The sequence below is a fragment of the Chiloscyllium plagiosum genome, chromosome 7 (genome assembly GCF_004010195.1).
Source record: "Chiloscyllium plagiosum isolate BGI_BamShark_2017 chromosome 7, ASM401019v2, whole genome shotgun sequence".
Lineage (NCBI taxonomy): Eukaryota > Metazoa > Chordata > Chondrichthyes > Orectolobiformes > Hemiscylliidae > Chiloscyllium > Chiloscyllium plagiosum.
This window is the reverse complement of record NC_057716.1, coordinates 110204938-110228542: the sequence shown is the minus strand read 5'-3', so window position 1 is coordinate 110228542 and position 23605 is coordinate 110204938. Positions and strand designations below refer to the sequence as shown.

General features: G+C 44.4%; 1 protein-coding gene across 1 annotated transcript in view; it reads left to right on the top strand.

Annotated features, from left to right (window-relative positions):
* The window catches only part of xrcc5 (X-ray repair complementing defective repair in Chinese hamster cells 5), a 307464-nt gene that overhangs the window by 138070 nt on the left and 145789 nt on the right, over positions 1-23605 (top strand). The window contains exons 8-9 of the mRNA XM_043694532.1: positions 8650-8764; positions 12575-12713. Of these exons, the coding sequence (XP_043550467.1) occupies positions 8650-8764; positions 12575-12713 (254 nt within the window). The remainder of the gene's footprint in view (positions 1-8649; positions 8765-12574; positions 12714-23605) is intronic.

The following is a 23605-nucleotide window of genomic DNA, read 5'->3' as shown; positions in this document are numbered from 1 at the left end:
CCGATCCTTGTGGCACTCCACTGGTCACAGGCCTCCAGTCTGAAAAACAGCCCTCCACCACCACCCTCTGTCTTCTACCTTTCATCCAGTTCTGTATCCAAATGGCTAGTTCTCCCTGAATTCCGTGAGATCTAACCTTGCTAATCAGTCTCCCATGGGGAACCTTGTTGAACGCCTTACTGAAGTCCATATAGATCACATCTACCGCTCTGACCTCATCAATCTTCTTTGTTACTTCCTCAGAAACTCAATCAAGTTTGTGAGACATGATTTCCCACGCACAAAGCCATGTTGACTATCCCTAATCAGTCCTTGCCTTTCCAATACATTTACGTCCTCAGGATTCCGTCCAACAACTTGCCCACCACCAACGTCAGGCTCACTGGTCTGTAGTTCCCTGGCTTGTCTTTACCACCCTTCTTCAAGAGTGGCACCACATTAGCCAACCTCCAGTCTCCTGGCACCTCACCTGTGACTATCGATGATACAAATATCTCAGCAAGAGGCCCAGCAATCACTTCTCTAGCTTCCCACAGAGTTCTAGGTCCTGGGGATTTATCCACCTTTACCCTTTTCAAGACATCCAGCACTTCCTCCTCTGTAATCTGGACATTTTGTAAGATGTCACCATCTATTTCTCTACAGTCTATGTCTTCCATATCCTTTTCTACTGTAAATACTGATGCAAAGTACTCATTTAGTATCTCCCCCATTTTCTGTGGCTCCACACAAAGGCCGCCTTGCTGATAAGTGAGGGGTCCTATTCTCTCCCGAATTACCTTTTTGTTCTTAATGTATTTGTAAAAACTCTTTGGATTCTCCTTAATTCTTCTTGCCAAAGTTATCTCATGTCCCCTTTTTGCCCTTCCGATTTCCCTCTTAAGTATACTCCTTCTTCCTTTATACTCTTCTAAGGATTCACTCGATCTACCCTGTCTATATTACATAAGCTTCCTTCTTTTTCTTAAGCAAACTCTCAATTTCTTTAGTCATCCAGCATTCCCTATACCTACCAGTCTAACAGGAATATACTTTTGCTGGATTCTCATTATCTCATTTCTGAAGACTTCCCATTTTCCAGCCGTCCCTTTACCTGCGAACATCTGCCCCCAATCAGCTTTCGAAAGTTCTTGCCTAACACCATCAAAATTGGCCTTTCTCCATTTTAGAACTTCAACTTTTAGATCTGGTCTATCCTTTTCCCATCATTATTTTAAATCTAATAGAATTATGGTTGCTGGCCCCAAAGTGCTCCCCCACTCACACCTCAGTCACCTGCCCTGCCTTATTTCCCAAGAGTAGGTCAAGTTTTGCACCTTCTCTGGTAGGTACATCCACATACTGAATCAGAAAATTGTCTTGTACACACTTAACAAATTCCTCTCCATCTAAACCATCTGGACCGGCTCAGGCTTGAAGGGCCGAATGGCCTGTTCCTGGGCTGTAAATTTTCTTTGTTCTCTTTGTTCTTTAAGATTGGTTGTATTTTGGACAGGGTTTGTATAATACTTAACAGTCTTAAGATTACAAAGAGACCTTGATCAATTGAATTAATGAATCATGGAGGTGTACAGCAGAGAAACAGATTCTTTGACTCATCTAAGCCGACCAGATATTCTGGACTATTCTAGTCCCATTTGCCAGCATTTGTCCCATATCCATCTAAACCCTTCCTATTAATATACCCATGCCTTTTAAATGTTGTACTTGTACAAACCTCCCCCACTTCCTCTGGCAGTTCTTTCCATACTCTCACCACCCTCTGAGTGAAACGGTTGCCCTTTCGGTCCCTCTTAATCTTTCTCTTCCCACCTTAAACCTATGTCCTGTAGTTTTGGATTCCCTTATCCTGGGGAATAGACCTTGACTATTCATCCTTCCCATGATTTTACAAACCTCTAGAAGGAGCAGGTGTGACTCCAATCAACACGAATGGCTGTGCTTTCAGTCATCCCATGCCAAAATTCTGAAATTCAATACTAATATCTTTTCCTTCTCCATCAAATCACAATTCTAATATCATTTTAATCAACATGTTCCAGCCTCCGGTGACTGTGTGGGGTTTGCACAATCTCCCCGTGTCTGCTTGGGTTTCCTCCAGGTGCTCTGGTTTCCTCCCACAATCCATAGATGTGCAGGTCAGGTAGATTGGCCATGCTAAATTGTCCATAGAATTAGGTGCATTAATCAGAGGGAGACCGGTCTAGGTGGGTTGCTCTTCGGAGGGTAGGTGTGAATTTGCTGAGCTGAAGGGCCTGTTTCCACACTGTAAGGAATCTAATCTAATTTAATCATTGATCAAAATCACAAAGAGCAGAGGTCCCAGAACAGAAACCTGCAGAACACTACTGGTCACCAAGCTGTAGGTTGAATATTTACCATCTACCAGTACCCTCTGTCTTCTATGGGTCAGCCAGTTCTGTATCCAGACAGCCAGATTTCTGTGTCCCATGCTCCTTACTTTCTGAAAGAGCCTACCATGGGGAACCTTATCAGATGCCTTGCTAAAATCTACGTGCACTACATCCACTGCTCTACCTTCTTCAGTGTATTTTGTCGTATCCTCAACGAATTCAGTAAGGTTTGTGAGGCATGACCTGGCTCTCTCAAATTATGATTTTCTAAGTAATCATAAATCCTGTTTCTCAGAATGCTATCCACTACTTTACCCACCACAGACGTGAGACTGACTGGTCTATAATTCCCAGGATTATCCCTGTTCCCTTTCTTGAACAAGGGAAAAATGTTTGCCATCCTCCAATCATCTGGCAGTACTCCAGTGGTCAGTGAGGATGCAAAGATCATTGCCAAAGGTGCAGCAATCTCTTCCCTCGCTTCCTGTAGTAACCTATGGTATATTCCATCTGGCCCAGGGGATTTATCTATCCTCATGATTTTCAAAATGTTCAACACATCCTCCTGGAAGTACCTGGAATCTGCTGCCAGAGGAGGAGGTGGGAGGTGGATACAATAGCAATGTTTAAGAGTCATATTGACAGATGTATGAATAGGCAGAGAATAGAGAATAGAGATATAGATTGTGTAAAGGCAAAAGCTTTTTAGTTGAGAATGGCTTTGTATGTCAGCAGAGTCTTGGTGGGCCGAAAGGCCTATTCCTGTGCTGTACTGTTATTTGTTCTTTGAGATGGATCAGGCATTGGGAGAGGACAGAACACTGTGATCATTGCATCGTCAGCTTCAGGGTGATGGTGGAGAATGATGAATAACAATTCAGGTAAGAAAATTCAATTGATGGAGAACTGACTTGGCAGGATTGACTGGAATGCAATTTTGGCAGGAAAAAGTAACTGAAACACATGGCAGATGCAGTATAATGTGGATAAATGTGAGGTTGTCTACTTTGGTAGCAAAAAACAGGAAGGCAGGTTATTATCTGGATTAGTGTAAATTGAGAGAGGGAATGTGCAACAAGACTCTCCTGACACTACAGTCGTTTAAGGTAAGCGTGCAGGTGCAGCAGGTGGGAAGGAAGGTCAGTGGTATGTTGGCCTTCACAGTATGAGGATTCAAGCACAAGAGCAGGGATGTCTTGCTGCAGTTATGCAGGGCATTGATGAGATGACACCTGGAATATGGCATGCAGTTTTGGTCTCTTTATCTGAGGAGGGATGTTCTTGCTACATATGGAGTGTAACAAAGGTTTACTAAACTGATTCCAGGGGTGGCAGGACATTATTTATTTGTGGGATGTGAGCATCATTGGCTAGCCAGCATTTATTACCCATCCTTAGCTGCCCTTGAGAAGGTAGTGCCTTCTTGAACCGACACATTTCGCCTACTGTGGGTTGACCCACAATGCCATTAGGGAGAGAATTTCAGGATGTTGGCCCAGTTACATTGAAGGTACAGCAATACATTTCCAAGTCAGGATGGTCAGTTGCTTGGAGGGGAACTTGAAGGTGGTGGTGTTCTCATATATCTGTTGCCCACGTCCTCCTAGATGGAAGTGGTCGTTGCTTTGGAAGGTGCTGTCTGAGGTTCTTTCATCTGCATCTTGTAGATAGTAAACAGTCCTGCTGTTGTGTGTCTTTGGTGGAGGGAGTGAGTGCTTGTGAAATGAATTGCTTTTTCTTGGTTAGTGTCAAACCTTGAATGTCGTTGGGGCTGCAGTGATCCAGGCAAGTGGGGCGTATTCTATCACACTCATGAAGTGTGTTTTGTTGATGATGGACAGGCTTTGTAGAGTATAGAAGTGAGTTACTTGCTGCAGTATTCCTAGCCCTTGTAGCCACTGTGTTTATGTGGTGAATCCAGTTGAGCTTCTGGTCAACAATAACCCTGAGGATGTTGATAGTGAGGGATCCAGCGGTGGTAACATCATTGAATATCAATGGTTGTATAATCTCTTGTTGTTGATGGTCATAGCCTGCCATTTGTCTAGCGCGAATGTTACTTTCCACCTGTCAGCCCAAGCCTGGAAATTGTCCAGATCTTGTTGCATTCGAACATGGACTGCTTCAGTATCTGAGGAGTCGCAAATGCTGCTGAACATTGTGCAATCATTGACAAATGTCCCCATTTCTGACCATACAATAGAGGGACGGTCATTGATAAAGCAGCTGAAGATGGTTGGGCCTAGGACACTATCCTGAGGAACTAATGTAGAGATGTCCTGGAGCTGAGATGGCTGACCTCCAACCACATGGAATCAATGTGGATTTCACCAGTTTCCTCCCCTCCCCCCACCTTATCCCAGATCCAACCTTACAACTCTGCATCGCCCTCTTGACCTGTCCTACCTGTCCATCTTCCTTCCTACCTATCTGCTCCACCCTCCTCTCCGATGTTTCACCTGCACCCCCACCTTCTACCTATTGCACTCTCAACTACCGTCCACCCCCCCCCCCCTCTTTATCTGTCAGCCCCTTTGGCCCACAAACCTCATTTGTCATGAAGGGCTTATGCCCGAAACATCGATTCTCTTGCTTCTCAGATGCTGCCTGACCAATGTGCTTTTCCAGCACCACATTCTCAATTCTGACCTCCAACAACCATGACCCTCTTCCAGTGAGTCAGGTATGACTCCAATCACTGGAGGTTTGCCCCAAATACCCCTTGATTCCAATTTTGTCCGGGCTCCTTGATGCCACAGTCTGTTGAATGCAGCCTTGATGTCAAGGGTTGTCACTTTCACTTCACCTCTGGAATTCAGCTCTTTTGTCCATGTTTGAACAAAGGTTGCAATGAGGTCAGGAGGATGAGTGCCCTGGTGGAACCAAACTAGGCATTAGTGAGCAGGTTATTGCTGAGCAGGTGTTGCTTGATAGCACTGTTGATGACACCTTCTATCACTTTACTGATAATTGAGAGTAGACTGATGGGACAATAATTGGATTTGTCATGCTTTTTATACATGGGTCATAACTGGGCAATTTTCTACATTGTCAGGTGGATGCCAGTGTTGTAATTACATTGGAATAGCTTGGCTAATGGAGCGACAAGTTCCGGAGCACAAGTCTTCAGTACTATTGTCAGGGTCCATAGCTTTGCAGTATCCAGTGTCTCCAATCATATCACACACAGTGAATCAAATTGGCTGAAGTCTGGTATCTGTGATACTGGGGAACACTGGAGGAGACCAAGATGGATCATTCATTCAGCACTTCTAACTGAAGATTGCTACAAAAGCTTTAGCTCTGCTGTTATTGAGGATGGGGATATTTGTGGAGCCTTCTCCCGTGACTGGTTTAATCATCCACCACCATTTGCAACTGGATGTGGCAGTACTGCACAGCTTAGATCTGATCTGTTGGTTGTAGGATCATTTAGCTCTGTCTATCAATTGTTGATTATGCTGTTTGGTTTACAATTGGTTCGGTTTGGTGGCTTCATTAGGTTGACACCTCCATTTCAGATATGCCTGATGCTGCTCCTGACATGCCCCTCTACTGAACCAAGGTTGATCTCCTGGCTTGATGAGGGTGTAGGGGTTATGGCAGGCCATGAGGTTACAGATTGTGCTGGAGTAAAATTCTGCTGCTTTTCGTGGCCCACAGTGGCTCATGGATGCCCAGTCTTGAGTTGCTAGATGTATTCAAAGTCTGTCGAGAGTGTAGTGCTGGAAAAGCACAGCAGGTCAGGTAGCATCCGAGGAGCAGGAGAATCGACGTTTTGGGCAAAAGCCCTTCATCAGGAAGTCTATGTTCGAAGTCTGCCCTATTTAGCACAGTAATCATCACAAGTTGGTGCAAGTTATTCTCAGTGTGAAGGTGGGACTTAGTCTTGCTATGAACCAGGCTAGACACCCTCAAAATATTTTAAGAAGGGACGCTATACTATAACTTTGTCTTATTTTAAGGGTAGATGTGAATTAAGTGTTCTAGATATGAGGAAATTGGTCAAATCACTTGCCTTTAAGCAAGACATAATTTGTTTAAATACTATAGTTAAAACACAAACAAAGGAAATTGGAATTTAGAATAGATTAGATTAGATTAGATTACATTACAGTGTAGAAACAGGCCCTTCGGCCCAACAAGTCCACACCGACCCGCCGAAGCGAAACCCACCCATACCCCTACATTTACCCCTTACCTAACACTACGGGCAATTTAGCATAGCCAATTCACCTGACCCTGCACATCTTTTTGGACTGTGGGAGGAAACCGGAGCACCCGGAGGAAACCCACGCAGACACGGGGAGAACGTGCAAACTCCACACAGTCAGTCGCCTGAGGCGGGAATTGAACCGGGGTCTCAGGCGCTGTGAGGCAGCAGTGCTAACCACTGTGCCACCGTGCCGCCCACTAATAGCTTAACTATTGGAAAATTTAACCGACTCAATACAGTAACTATTACTAATTAACTGTTCCAATATAGTAACATCCCATAAACACACCCCTTGGCAAAAAGATAAATTCAAACACAGATTCTTACAGGCAGGAAGGAACAACATCAAGGAAAGTTGGTTAGAAGTTATTTACTGAAGCTTGCAACCTTTCTGGTACTGAAAACATCTTGTGACTGCTACTGTAAAAAAAAAGTAGAAAAACCTGAACTGGCCACTCCTTGACTATTGTTAAATCATTTCGAAAAAAACCTAAAGGTGCCCTAGACTCATAAGCACCTCTGCCTTTACATCCTATCTTCAAAACCCAGGACAAAATAACCTTTTTAAAGTGACAGCTTTGTCACAGTCTCCACAAGTACTGTGCTGTGGGTGCTCTTACCAATATAGTAGACCCAGTCTAGCAACTATATCCTTTAAGACCCGACCAACTTGATCAGTCGTACTGCTGCCAATCCACTCTTGGTGCTGGACATTGAAACCCCCAGAGTATGTTTTGTACCCTTGCCATCCTCAGTGCTTCCTCTATTGTTCAACATGGAGGAGTATCAATTCATCCGCTGAGGGAGGTCAGAGTCAATTTTGACGACTCCCAGGGCATCTCCCTCCCGACTGTATACCACTGTGCCCCCATCTGAGCCGGATCTGTCAAGCCGGCTGGACAAGACCTATTCAGATGGTGTCTGGTACATTGTCTGTAGGGTATGATTCCATGAGTATGACTATCAGGCTGTTGCTTAACTAGTCTGGTTTCATTTTGAAGATTTTGTTTGGCACAACTGACTGGCTTGCTGGGCCATTTTGAGGACAGTTGAGAGTCAACCATATTGTTGTGGGTCTGCAGTTGCCCCTAAAGGCCAGACCAGGTGAGGATGGCAGATTTCCTTCCCTGAAAGGCATTTTGAACCAGATAGGTTTTTCCAACAGTTGACAATGGATTTCAATGGTGATCAGTAGATTCCTAATTCCAGATTTTCTTTTTAATTGACTTCAAATTCCATCATCTGCCATAGCGCGATTTGAACCCGGGTCACCAGAGCATTAGCTGAGTTTCTGGATTAATAGTCTACTGATAATACCACAAGACTATCGCCTTCCCCATTGATGTATGATGTAAGATTGAATCAGTTAGCATTATATTTGCTGAAGTTCAGAAGAATGGGAGGATCGGGGGATCTCATAGAAACCCATAAAAATTGAACAGGATAGACAGGATAAATGCAGAAAGGATGTTCCCGATGGCTGAAGAGTTCTGAACCAAGAGTCACAGACTAAGGATACAGGGTAAGCTATTTAGGATTGAGATGAGAACAAATTTCTTCACCCAGAGAATGGTGAACTTATGGAATTTGCTACCATAGAAAGCAGGAGAAAGTGAGGACTGCAAATGCTGGAGATCAGAGCTTAAAAATGTGTTGCTGGAAAAGCGCTGCAAGTCAGGCAGCATCCAAGGAGCAGGAGAATCGACGTTTTGGGCATAAGCCCTTCTTCAGGAAAGCAGTCAAGGCTAAAACATTGTATGATTTCAAGAAAGAATTGCATATAGCACTGGGGAGTAAAGGGATCAAATGATATTTGGGAAAAGCAGAAACAGGCTACAGAGTTGGATGGTCAGCCATGATCATAATGAATGGCAGAGCAGGCTTGAAGAACCAAATATAGAGGTCCCAGTGTTGGACTGGGGTCGAGAAGGTCAGAATCACATGACACCAGATCATAGTCCAACAGATTTATTTGAAATTATAAGCTTTTGGAGTGCTGCTCCTTTGTCAGGTGAAGAACCAAATGGCATACTCCTACTCCTGTTTTCTATGTTTCTTTGTTGTTTGTTCTGATTCCAGAGAAAGTGTGGAACGGCTATCCATATTTAAGAAAATCGAAAGGAAGCCCATGACATGGCCATGTCAGCTCACCATCGGCTCTGGAATAACCATCAACATCGTGGGCTATAAGGCAGTGAGTTGTAGATTTTGTATTGAAGTAGAAGGAACTGGAAAAGCAACACTAGAGTTTTTGAAAGGTGGGATGAGAAATTCACTGTTTTGGGGAAGGATGAAGTACAGTGTTCATTGTTGATCGAGTTAAGCCATTGCGGCATTTAAAAAGGGAAGGAGTTTGCTGTGAAATATTCATGGAGAGAGAATTGTGGAGGATGGGATGTGTTTGTGGAGAAGGAGAGAGTGGTATGTTTGTGCTGGGAGAGCAACAAAGAGCATGCATGACACTGAGACTATTTGCATGGAATTATTTTTCTTGAACTACTCTTAAGCCACTGTTATGATTTCTACTTTGCTGATCATTTTCCAAATGTTTGTAGTCAGCCCTATAACTGTGCCCACTATGGAAACATTTGAGATAGGAACAAAAGTAGACCAATCTGCTTCTCAAATCTGCTTCAGCTATTCAATAAGATCATGGCTGATCTGTTTGTGATTTGAATTCCACATTCCCATTTCCCCAATAACCTTTGATATCCCTGCCAAACAATAATTTGCCCACCTGTATTAAATGACTCCATCTCTATTGCCTTCTGAAACAAAGAATTTCAAAGTTGAATGAGCTTCTGAGAGGGACATCTTGAAAGGGACATAAGTTTAAGTTGAGAAGGGGAAGGTTTAAAGGATATGTCCGAAGAAAGATTTTTTACACAGAGTAATTCAATGAAAGGGCAAACAATGTCCCCTAGTTCTGTACTGACTCAAAAGGAAACATTCTTTCATGTCCACCTTGTCAAGACCATTCAGGATCTTAATACTTCTATTGAGTCACCACTCACTCTTCTAAACTCCAATGCAAACAAATCCAGCCTATGCAACCTAACTCCATAAGACAAGGATAGGCAGTGGTGTAGTGATAACTTCACTGGGCTAGTAATCCCAGTTTATTATTCTGGGAAAATGGGTTTGAATTCCACCATAGCAGGTGGTGAAATTTGAATTCAATAAAAATCTTGCCTAATGGAGACCACATAGCAACTGTCATTTGTCATAAAATCCCATCTGCTTCAGTAATATCCTTTAGAGAAGGTGCTGTCTTTATCTGATCAAGCCTACATGTGACTACAGGACCACAACAATGTGGATGATGCTTGTCTGTCTGCCCTCGAAGGAATTAGGAATTGGCAGTAAGTGCTGGCCTTGCCAACAGCTCTTAATCCTATGAATTAAAACAAAACTCTGCTTATTCGTTTTTTTAATTTATTGCAAAAATGTACTTTGTTCATAAAAATATATCTTTATGTGCATGTACAGCTAATGAAGCTGTTCAGATCTATATTCTCTTTATCTACAGAGAACAAATTAAGCCTTGACATTCATCATTCTCTATATTTGCTATCAACTTCTTGGCATTTAGCTGAGGTATCAGCAGGGCCCAATTATTGAATGCGCCACCCCCCCCCAATTACCTTTTAGCAGAAGTTCCTTACATGGTACTCTTTTCCCACTGCACCTTGGCAGAAGCTGCCCCAAGCTTTAGCACGTCCCTCGGCGTGTAGTCCTGGACCTTGGATTGTGCCAGTCTGCAACAGTCAGTCAGGGTCAACTCCTTCACCTGGAGGACCAGCAAGTTTCGGGCAGACCAAAGAGTGTCTTTCACTGAGTTGATGGTTTTCCAGGCACAGTTGATGTTTACCTCGGTGTGCATCCTGGGAAACAGACTTTAGAGCACGGTGTCCTGTGACATGGAGCTGCTCAGGACGAACCTCAACAAACACCACTGCATTCCTCTCCAGATTTACTTTGCAAAAGCACATTCCAGAAGGAGGTGTGTGACAGTCTTGTCCCCTCCACAGCTGCTTCAAGGGCAGCGTGTGGTGATTCACCCTGACCAAACCTGTGCTATACCGGGGCAGGATGATCGCTGAGAGTGTCACGAAGAGACAAAATCCCTCATCTACTTGTGCGATATCCTGTTGAAGGCTTTCTACTGGTCCAAGCTGATGAGGCAAGTGGGCAGACCCTTGCCGTCCTGCACGTAGGTGATTGTATCCCTGAGGAGCGTGACACTCTCAGCAATCGTCCTGCCCCAGTACAGAATAGGTTTGGTCGGGGTGAATCACCGACCCTAAAGCAGATCTGACCAGGTTGGCAATGACCTTTGACAGGATTTTATAGTCCACATTTAACAGTGAGATTAGTCGTTGATTTTTAATTTCTTCCTTCTTCCCCCTGCCGCTTGTAAATGAGAGTAATGATATCTTTCCTTATAGATTCACTCAAGGTACCTGCCCGAAGCATACTGTCGTACCTCTCCAGCAGGTCCCGCCCAATCAAGTCCCACAGAGCAGAATAAGGGCGGCACAGTGGTTAGCACTGCTGCCTCACAACACCAGAGACTCGGGTTCAATTACTGCCTCTGTGTGGAGTTTGCACATTCTCCCCATGTATGCGTGGGTTTCCTCCGAGTGCTCCGGTTTACTCCCACAATCCAAAAATGTGCAGGTTAGGTGAATTGGCCATGCTAAATTGCCCATAGTGTTAGGTGAAGGGATAAATGTAGGAGAATGGGTCTGGGTGGGTTGCGCTTCGGCGGGTCGGCCTGGACTTGTTGGGCCGAAGGGCCTGTTTCCACACTGTAAGTAATCTAAATCTAAAACCCAGCTGGGAAACCATCACTTCCAGGAGTTTTATTCTTTTCTGAGGACTCGAGGGCCTTGGTCAGCTCATCCAGAGATTGCAGCTGATCCAACCTCTCCTGTGTGCTGTCATCCAAGACCATCATGATAGAGGACAGGAATGACTGGGAGGCTGCACTGATAGTGCGCTTTGTGTCATGCAGACTGGCATAAAGGATTTGCTGATCCTCATGATGTCAGACTGGGATGATGTTACTGAGCCATCTTCTTCCTTCAGGCTGCTGAGCATAGAGCTCTCCTTGTGCACCTTCTGGAAAAAGGAACATAAGCATGTCTCATTTTGCTCCACAGTGCGGACTCTGGACCGGAAAATTATCTTGCCGGCCTCTGAGGAAAAGAGCGAGGTTTGGTGGCTCTTCACCTCCTGCTGGTCCTGTGTGACATTGACACTCATTGTCTGGCAGTAGGAGCAGGTGCTACATGCTTTTGTGGTGTTGAGTTTTCTCTGCCTCTCTCTCGCGTTCTGAACACCTTTGAGAATAAAGAACCTTTGATGTTCCCTTTGACTGTTTCCCACCAGTCCACTGGAGATTCTAACAGGGCCTTTTCAAATCTCCAACTGGTATAATCCCTTTTGATCTCAATTTTTTCTGGGGTCAACAGCTTCACATTCAACTTCCACGTTTGCTTGCCAGTCTGCTGGTTGTCCTGTAGGTGATAGCCAGCCCACAGGAGGCAGTGGTCAGAGAAGAATACCTGCTTGATGCTGGTGGAACTTACTGAGAACAGTTGGGACACAAACAGGAAATCTATTCTTGAGCGGATTGACCTGTCTGGTTGCGACCAGGTGTATCTATGTTGTGCTTTGTCTGCAGGGGTAAATCTCCCGTAACCTGCCTCCAATGCATTTACATTGTTCCACAATAAGGGGACCAAAACTGCATACACAAACCAATGAGTTATGTTGTTTTTTGGCATCAGCACTTGCACATGATAGACCTCCACATACAGACCATTAGTTAAGTGGGTATTTAAATTTTAGAATATAAATTGGGAGGATATAAAAGTAACAGTTCTAATATTGGGCAATGATGCATGTTTAAAGTATTGAATGCGCTGCCCCAACAGTTTTCCCTTTAAAGGTATAATTTTTGACAATCAGAACTTTAGATGTAAAACTCTTCAAACAGATGACTGAAGAGAAGGTAAAGAAAAGCTGGATGTCTGTTGATGCCAAGACTCTGCGGAAGGAGGACGTGAGGAGGGAGACCGTTTACTGCTTAAATGATGACAATGAGACTGAAGTTTCAAAGGAAGACACTATTCAAGGTATCATCTGTCCTCACCATCCCATCATTTCATGCTCATTAAATCACATTCTTATCCACATGTGTTTGTACCTTTCCTGAGCTGCACATTGCTATCCTGATCTTGTCTTAGTCTTACTGTTAGATGAGAGGTTCTTATAGGGTGAGGTTGAAGAGTGGCTTCAGTACAAGTGGTTTGTAAGAGAGGTAACTTGGAGCTGAAAGTTGAGAGGTGTCTGTATGTGTCAACCTTGTTGACTATTGAGACACAAACAATAAGACTGAATCTCTTGTTTCAAGCCCATTGTAAATCTAGAAGCACATCATCCAGGCAACTTCAGTGCAGTCCTGAAAGGTGAAATATCTCTCTCTTAAGGTGGGCAGAAAAGACTCTGTGTCTTTCAGAGAAGAGCAGGGGAGTCCTCTGATGAGGCGTAAGATATTTATCATTCCATAAACATTTGTTCAAAGTAAATGATCTAATAATTAAATTTTAAAAATGACTGAATTATTCAGCAGGTCCACGATACAGACGATGTTGTGGTTCTGTTCGCCGAGCTGGGAATTTGTGTTGCTGACGTTTCGTCCCCTTTCTAGGTGACATCCTCAGTGCTTGGGAGCCTCCTGTGAAGCGCTTCTGTGATGTTTCCTCCGGCATTTGTAGTGCTTCTGGTTGTCAGTTCCAGCTGTCCGCTGCAGTGGCCGGTATATTGGGTCCAGGTCGATGTGCTTATTGATTGAATCTGTGGATGAGTGCCATGCCTCTAGGAATTCCCTGGCTGTTCTCTGTTTGGCTTGTCCTATAATAATAGTGTTGTCCCAGTCGAATTCATGTTCCCAGCTCGGCGAACAGAACCACAACAACGAGCACCCGAGCTACAAATCTTCTCCCAAACTTTGATACAGACGATCTCAGGAGGACACCAAGATGGATCTTCAACTCAGTGCTTTTGTGTGAAGATGAATGCACATGTTTCAGCCTTGTCTTTTGCATTGGCACGCTCGGCTGTCCCCATCTATTGTTAGTTATTCAATTGTCTAACATAATTCATGGTTGGACATGATAGGTCAGCAGAATTTAGATTTGATTCATTTATTGTGGGATCACTTAGCTCTTTCTATCACACATTGCTTCTGCTGTTTGACATGCAAGTACTTGTGTGTGGAGCTTCACCAGGTTGACACCCGATTTGCCTGGTGCTACGCTTGCACTATTCATGGAGTCAGGGTTGACCCCTCAGCTTAATGGTAAGAGTAGAGAGGAGGATCGTAGAATCATACAGCACAGAAGAGGCCCTTCGGCCGATTAAGTCTATACTGTCAAAAATATACTGTCAGCTACAGTCGTCCCATTTTCCCACACGAGACCCAGAACCCTGAGTGTTATATTTCAAGTTCCCATCCAAATACTTTTTAAGAGGTTGTGAGGTTCCTGCCACATCTATTCTTCCAACCCATAGGCCACGAGAAGAACAAAGAAAATTTACAGTCCAGGAACAGGCCCTTCGGCCCTCCAAGTCTGAGCTGATCCAAATCCACTGTCTAAACCTATCACCCAATTCCTAAACATCTGTATCCCTCTGCTCTCCACCAACTCATGCATCAGTCCATACGCACCTTAAATGAATCTACTGTGCCTGCCTCTACTACCTCTGCTGGCAACATGTTCCAGGCACCTACCACCCTCTGTGTAAAGTATTTTCCGCGTGTATCCCCCTTAAACTTTTTGCCTCTCACCTTGAACAGTTGACTTTTTGTTATTGAATCCCTCACCCTGAGAAAAAGCTTATCTCTATCTACCCTGTCTATACCCTTTAGGATTTTGAAGACCTCAAACAAGTCCCCCTCGATCTCCTTTTTTCTAATGAAAACAATCCAACCTCTCTTCATAGCTAGCACCTTCTATGCCAGGCCACGTCCTCGTAAACCTTCTCTGCACCCTCTCCAAAGCGTCCACATCCTTTTGGTAATGTGGCGACCAGAATTGTACGCGGTATTCCAAAGGCAGCCGAACCAAAGTCTTGTACAATTTTAACATGTCCTGACAGCTGTTGTACTCAATACCCGGTCCGATGCAGGCAAGCATACCATATGCCTTTTTGGCCATGCTATCCACCTGTGCAGCCACCTTCAGGGTACAATGGACCTGAACTCCAAGAATTGTCTGCTCATCAACTTTTCCCAAGGCTCTTCCATTTACAGTATAATTCGCTCTAGAATTAACTTCCCAAAATGCATCACCTCACATTTATTTGGATTGAGTTCCGCTCAACTCTCCTGTCTATCTATATTCTCCTGTATTCTTTGACAGTCCACCAATCTTCGTGTCATCTGCAAACTTACAGATAAGCCCAACAATGCCCTCTTCCAGATCATTTATGTATGTCACAAACAACAGTGGCGCCAGCACTGATCCCTGTGGAACACGGCTGATCACCTTTCTCCACTTCGAGAAACTCCCTTCAACTACTTTCAGTCTCCTGTTGCTCAACCAGTTCTTCATCCGCATGGCTAGAACAGCCTGCACTTTGTCTATTAGTTTACCATGGGAACCTTATTAAAAGCCTTACTAAAGTTCATGTATATGACATCTGCAGCCCTTCCTTCATCTATCAACTTGGTCACTTCTTCAAAGAAGTCTATTAATTTGGATAGGTACGATCTCCCCCACACAAAATCATGTTGCCTATCACCGATAAGCCCATTCTTTTCTGAATAGAAATAGATTTTATCCCTCAGTACCTTCTCCTGCAACTTTCCCACCACTGATATCAGGCTCACTGGTCTATAGTTTCCTGGAATATCCCTACTACCCTTCTTGTACAGGGGGACAACATTAGCAACCCTCCAGACCTCCGATATTTCACCTGTGTTTAAGGATACTACAAAGATGCCTGTCAGGGCCCCAGCTATTTCCTCTCTTGCCTCTCTCAGCAACCTGGGATAGATCCCATCCGGTCCCGGGGATTTGACCACCTTAATAACCTCTAGCCTATCCAACACATCGTGAACCAGACTAATCAAACTTCTATCTTTAATCTTAAGGTTCATCATGTCCCTCTCCTCAGTGAACACTGAAGCAAAGTAATCAGTCAGAATCTCACCCATTTTCTCAGGTTCGACCTTCCCTCTTTATCCTTTAGTGGACCTACCCTTTCTCTAGTTACCCTCTTGCTTCTTATTTCTGAATAAAAGGCCTTGGGATTCTCCTAAAATCCGCTTGCTAAAGTTATTTCATGACCCCTTTTAGTCTGCTCGATTCTTTGTTTAAGATTGGTCCTACTTTCTCGATATCCCTGAAGGCATGTTCTGTTCTTAGCTGCCTGGATCTTATGTACTCTTCCCTTTTCCTCATGGCTAATCGCACGATTTCTCCTGTCATCCACAGTTCATAAATCTTGCCTTTCCTATCCCTTGTTGTCAAAGGGACATGCCTATCCTGCACTATCTTCAACGTATCTTTGAAAGCCTCCCACTTATCAAATATCAAGTAGCTGTCCCCAATCCACATCTTTAGATTAGATTACTTACAGTGTGGAAACAGGCCCTTCGGCCCAACAGGTCCACAGTGACCCGCAACCCACCCATACCCCTACATTGACCCCTTCACCTAACACTACGGGCAATTTAGCATGGCCAATTCACCTAACCCGCACATCTTTGGACTGTGGGAGGAAACCGGAGCACCCGGAGGAAACCCACGCAAACACGAGGAGAATGTGCAAACTCCACACAGTCAGTCGCCAGTCAGTTCCCAGCTCCTGCTGAATTTGGATAAAATTGGCCTTGGCCCAGTTTAGCACTGTTCCCTTAGGACCATTCTTATCTTTGTCTACGAGTATTCCAAAACTTACAGAATTGTGGTCACTGTTCCCAAAGAAATTTCCCAATGTAGCTTCTTCCACCTGGCCTGGCTCATTCCCCAATACCAGGTCCAATATTGGCCCTTCTATTGTCGGACTATTGACGTACTGCTCCAGAAAACTTACCTGGATGCTCCTTACAAATTCATTCCCATCCAGCCCTCTGACATAAAGTGTAACCCAGTCAATGTTGGGAAAATCAAACTCTCGCATCACCACCACCTTGTTGTCTCTACATCTTTCCATAATCTGTTTACCTATATGTTCTTCTACCTCACGCTCACTGTTGGGAGGCCTGTAATACAGCCCCAACAATGTAACTGCACCCTTCTTATTTCTCAGCTTCATCCATAATGCCTCACTGCTCAGGCCCTCCATAGTGTCCTCCTTTAGCACAGCTGTGATATCATCCCTCCCTGTCCTGTCTGAAGCATCTATATCCCGGATCATTTAGTTGCCAATCATACCCTTCCTTCAACCAAGTCTTTGTGATCACAATAACATCAAACTCCCAGGCACCAATCCAAACCCTAAGTTTACCTGCCATACCCACTATACTCCTTGCACCTATTTGTTCTTCTACCTCACGCTCACTGTTGGGAGGCCTGTAATACAGCCCCAACAATGTAACTGCACCCTTCTTATTTCTCAGCTTCATCCATAATGCCTCACTGCTCAGGCCCTCCATAGTGTCCTCCTTTAGCACAGCTGTGATATCATCCCTCCCTGTCCGCCAGTTCTTTTGTGTTCATCTGCTCTTTGCCTACTCTTCCCCTTGGTAGTGCTAACTTCATGATCATTATGGTCTCTAGTTTCCACCTCACAGTCTACTAGTCTTCTCTTCTGGTTCCCAGCTCCCTGCCACATTAGTTTAAAACCTCCCCAACAGCAGTAGCCAATACTCCCCCAAGAACATTAGTTCCAGTCTGGTGTAGACAATCCGATTTGTAATAGTCCTACTTTCCCCAGAACCAGCCCCAGTGTCCCACAAATCTGAACCCCTCCCTCAAGTCACTTATTCTTTCATTTCTACCCTGACTAGCACATGGCAATGTTAGCAATTCTGAGTTCACTACCTTTGAGGTCCTCCTCTTTAACTTCTCTCCAAGCTCCCTGAATTCTGCTTTCAGGACATCATCTCATTTTTTTACTTATAACATTGGTGCCCATATGCAACACGACAACTGGTTGTTCACCCTCCCCTTTCAGAATGCTCTGCAGGCGATCGTGACATCCCTGATCCGAGCACCTGTGAGGCAAAATACCATCCAGGAGTCTCGTCTTCGGCCACAAAACCGAAGGTGGGCGGCATGGTGGCACAGTGGTTAGCACTGCTGCCTCGCAGCGCCAGAGACCCGGGTTCAATTCCCGACTCAGGCGACTGACTGTGTGGAGTTTGCACGTTCTCCCCGTGTCTGCGTGGGTTTCCTCCGGGTGCTCCGGTTTCCTCCCACAGTCCAAAGATGTGCAGGTTAGGTGAATTGGCCATACTAAATTGCCCGTAGTGTTAGGTAAGGGGTAAATGTAGGGGTATGGGTGGGTTTCGCTTCGGCGGGTCGGTGTGGACTTGTTGGGCCGAAGGGCCTGTTTCCACACTGTAATCTAATCTAATCTAATCTAATCTATCTACTTTCCTAACAATAGAATCCCTTATGACTATGGCCCTACGAGTCTTTTTCCCGCCCTTCTGAACAGCAGTGCCCGCAACAATGCCATGATCCTGGCAACTGCTTCCCTCCCCTGGTGAGCCATGTCCCCCAACAATATCCAAAATGGTATACCTGTTTTGGAGGGCGAAGACCTTGGGGGACACCTGCACTGCCTTCCTACTCTTTCTTTACCTTTTGTTCACCCATTCACTGTCTCCCTCAGCAATTCTAGTCTGTGGTGTGACCAATTCACTAAACATGCTATCCACAACCTCCTCAGCATCGCGGATGTTCCACAGTGAGTACATCCGCAATTCCAGAGCCGTCACATGGTCAAACAAGAGCAGCAGCTGGACACCGTTCTTGCAAGTGTAAGAGTCAGGAGCGTCAGCCATGTCTCTGAGCTCCCACATCAAGCAAGAGGCACATGCCATGGGGTCTGATGTCCCCTGCCATTGTAAGCTTTAGCTTTATATCAACTAGGAGAAAGTGAGGACTGCAGATGCTGGAGATCAGAGCTGAAAAATGTGTTGCTGGAAAAGCGCAGCAGGTCAGGCAGCATCAAAGGAGCAGGCGAATCGACGTTTCGGGCATAAGCCCTTCTTCAGGAATCCTGCAGAAGAGCTTATGCCCGAACTGTTGATTCTCCTTTCCAGCAACACATTTTTCAGCTTAGCTTTATATCAACTAACTAAAACCAAGCAATGCACGTAAAGATATGAAAGAAAAGAAAAAAAACAACAAAAAAGCCATACCTTACAAAGTCCTTTTCTTCTAGTTAGAGGAGTTTGCGGGGGGGGGGGGAGTCAGCATTATCTTGAGTTTAGCCACTGCCCAAATATATACTAAGTCCTTACCTTCCTGGTCTCCAACATCTCTCCGCTCTGTCCCCTGCTACTCCAGGATAGGAAAATGGCCATGGGCTTCAAAGATAAGTCCTTTACCTTCCCAGCAACCTCCTAGTCTCCAACATCACCTCTGGTCTGTCTCCTACTGCTCTAAACATGAGGTTGTAGATTGCAATTGACTGAATGCAGAGCTGGGCTGAGAAGTGGAAGATGGAGTTCAACCTGGAAAAGTGTGAAGTGATTCAGTTTGGAAGGTAGAATTTGAATTCAGATTACAGGGTTAAAGGCAGGATTCTTGGCATTGTGGAGGAACAGAGGGAACTTGGCATCCACATCCATAGATCCCTCAAAGTTGCCAGCCAGGTTGATAGGGTTGTTAAAAAGGCATATGGTGTGTTGGCTTTCATTAGCAGGGGGATTGAGTTTAAGAACTGCGAGGTTATGCTGCAGCTGTTTACAGCCCTGGTTAGATCCCACTCTGAATATTGTATTCAGTTCTGGTCTCATTATAGGAAGTATCATGAAGTTGAAGGCATGTACTGTACCTTTAAGAGAGAGTGAGTGCTATTCTAAACTAAGCTTACAAGCACCTGCGATATGACTAGATGGCAGTCTCAGTGTGTACTGGAAAACTGAAAATATTTAACATTTGGCTGTGAAATGTATACCTGAGTTGGTTGCTGTTTTGACAACAATTCAAATTTAACCAATCAGTTTAAATTATACCCAAGGATGCTAAAACTCAATTGAGTTTGAATTTATTGTTTTGCCAACATCAAACCAATGAGATGATATAATGTTGGGCATATAAAAATGCAGGCATTTTGAAAATTGCAGAGAGAGCAATTGCCATTGAGAGAGAAATTAGAAAGCATACTCTATCAAAGATACCTTTTCATATGAAACGTATTTACAGTAAAAGTAAAGAAGACAACCCAGGGAGATCCTCAACCAGAAGAAGATGGACACCGAAGATGACAGCAGCTGTGTGGTTTTGAAATTAAGTTGATGTAATTTTATTGAGTCTCTTATTGGAACAGCTTATTGTTATAGAGTTGGAGGCAGGTAATAAGCAGTTAAGAGAAAAGGTGAACTTCGAGTTGTGGATAGTTGTTGTCTTTGTTCACTTTTGGAGTTTAAAAAAATTGATATTTTTTCTTTAAATAGTGGAAGTTAGGAGTTCTCTGTCACTCATATTTTAACAGATTACAAGGCGAGGTGAGCCTTTCTGGGTGTTTAGTTTGATTAACAGAAGGGTTCACCACTCTGTTGTAACAGAAGGATGTGGAAGCCTTAGAGGGGATGCAGAGGAGATTCACCAGGATGCTGCCTGGACTGGAGGGCATGTCTTATGAAGAAATGTTGAAGGAACTAGTGTTTTTCTTGTTGGAGCGAAGAAGGATGAGAGGTAATTTGGACCTTTTTCCCAGGGTGCAAATAGCTGTCACAAGGGGTCATAATTTTAAGGTGATCGGAGGGAGGTTTAGGGAAGATGTCAGATGTGGACCCTTTACACAGACAGTGGTGGGTGCGTGGAATGCACTGCCAGCAGTGGTAGTAGAGTCATATACATTAGGGACATTTAAGCGACTCTTGGATAGGCTCATGGATGATAGTAAAATGAAGGGTACATAGGTTAGTTTGATCTTAGAGTAGGATAAAAGGTCGGCACAACATTGAGGGCCGAAGAGCCTGTAGTGTGCTGTACTGTTCTATGTTCTATGAATAGAATTCTGCTGCGGCTGATTACCCAAATTGGCCAATAAAGGCCCATTTTGAATCCCTAGATCTGTTAAAATTCTATCCTATTTAAACAGTTGTAGCATGGCGCAATGTGATGGAATATATCATAGAAACTGAAGGGTACGTAGGTTAGTCTGATCTTAGAGTAAGATAAAAGGCCAGCACAACATCGAGGGCCGAAGGGCTTGTACTGTCTTGTACTGTTCTATGTTCTAAACTTATAATAGAGAAGAGACCCTTCTTCCCATCAATTCTGCACTGAAAACAATTGTACTATTTTCTACACTAGTCCTAGTTTCCATCACCTGGCGCATAGCCTTTAATGTTGTGACATTTCAAGTGCCCATCCTCATACTTTTTAAAGATTGTAGGTTTCCTGCCTCATCTATCCTCCAAGGCAGTGCGTTCTAGAATCCCACCACCCTCTGTGTGAAAAATCATTTTCCTCAACTCCCTCCTACGCCTTTCACTTTAAAATTATAACAGTTGCTTTCTATCCAGCATTGGGGTAGGCAATGGCCCAATGGTATTATTGCTAGAACATTAATCCAAAAATCTAGCTAAGGTTCTCGGACCCCTGATTCAAAACCCACCACGGTAAATGGTGGAATTTGAATTCAATAAAAAATCTGGAATTAAGAATCTGACAATGATTATGAATCCATTATTGATTGTTTGCAAAACCTATCTAGTTCACTAATGTTCTTTAGGCAAGGAAATCGACCATCCTTATCTGGCTCCATGTGACTCCAAATCCACATCAATGTGGTTGACCTTAAGTTCCCATGGGCAATCAAATGCAGGCCTAGCCAGTGATGCCCACATCCTGTGAGTAAGTAAAAGAAAAACACTGTGTGTATCTGCCTCATAATCTCATGTGAGCAAAACCTTTTTAGAGGTGATATGAGGAAAATCCTTCTCCCAGAGAGTGGTGGGAATCTGGAACTCGCTGTGTGACTTCAATCAAGTCTTCTCTCAATCTTTTCTGCTCCAAAGAAAACAACCTGAACTTATTCAGCCTCCCTTCTTGCTAAATTGGGATGGCATGGTGGCTCAGTGGTTAGTATACTGCCTCACAGCACCAGGGATCCGGGTTCGATTCTAGCCTCGGGTGGCTGTCTGGGTGGAGTTTGCACATTCCTTCCTGTGTCTGTGTGGGTTTCCTCTGGATGCTCCAGTTTCCTCGCATAATGCGGGCTAGGTGAATTGACCATTCAAAATTGCCCATGATGTTCAGGGATGTGTGGGTTAGGTGCATTAGTTACGGGTAAAATGTGGAGTAATAGGGTGGAGGAATGTATCTGGGAGGGTTTCTGTTCGGAGGGTCGGTGTGGACTTGTTGGGCCAAATGGCCTGTTTCCACACTGTAGGGATTCTATGATTCTAAACTGCTCCATTTCAAACAACATCCTAGTGAATCTCCTCTGACCCCTCACCAGTTTTGTTCAGTGTGGAAACAGGCCATTTGGCCCAACAAGTCCACACCGACCCTCTGAACAGTAACCCTCCTGATACATTCCCCTACCCTATTACTCCACATTTTACCCCTAACTAATGCATCTAACCCACACATCCTTCCTGTAATACCAGAACTGCACATAATACTCCATCTTTGGCCTAACCAGAGTTCTGTACAAATCCAACATAACTTCCTTGCTCTTATAATCTGTCCCTCTGCTGAAGTCCTGTGCACCTCCTTAATTACTCTGTTAGCCTGTCCAGCTGTCTTCAGGTATCTGTGGACGAGTACCACAAGGTCCCTCTGTTCTTCCTAGCTTTCTAGACCTTCCATTCATTGAGTGCACCCTTGTCTTATCCCTTCTGCCAAAGTGCATCATGTCACACTTATCAGGGTTAAATTCCATCTGCCACTGGCCTGCCCTTCTGAACAATCCATCTATATCTTTGTAGGCTCATCACACATACAGGCTCTTTACCCCCAATGTATTCATTCCAGTCAAAATCACCCACCTAACTATTCTAATCCCATTTTTCAGCACTTGGCCCATTGCCTTGTATGCCTTAGCATCGCAAGTGCATATCTAAATACTTTTAAAATATTATGAGGGGTTCTCCCTCTCCACATCCTTCTAGGTAGTGAGTTCCAGATTTTCACCACCCTCATAATCTCCTCTGAACCTTCTGCCTCTTACCTTAAATCTGTCTGCTGGGGATTGATCCAGCCATCAAAGGAAAACATTTCTTCCTGTCTGCCCTGTCTATGCTCCTCATAATTTTATACATCTTGAATATGTCTCCTGTAATATGGAAGTACTGTTGTTGGACTGAGGTGGACAAAGTTAAAAATCACACAACGCCAGGTTATAGTTGAGTGTGTGTTGCTGGAAAAGGACAGCAGATCAGGCATCAACCGAGTTGCAGGAAAATTGACATTTTGGGCTGGAGCCCTTCTTCAGGAATGAGGCTGGGAGTCTTGGATGTGGAGAGATAAATGGGAGGGGGTTGGGGCTGGGGAGTGCAATAGGTGGATGGAGGTGCAAATAAAGGTGATAGAACATAGAAGAATACAGCGCAGTACAGACCCTTCGGCCCTCGATGTTGCGCCGATCCAAGCCCACCTAACCTACACTAGCCTACTATCCTCCATATGCCTATCCAATGCCCGCTTAAATGCCCATAATGAGGGAGAGTCCACCACTGCTACTGGCAGGGCATTCCATGAACTCACGACTCGCTGAGTAAAGAACCTACCCCTAACATCTGTCCTATACCTAGCCCCCTTAATTTAAAGCTATGCCCCCCTTGTAATAGCTAACTCCATACGTGGGAAAAGATTCTCACTGTCGACCC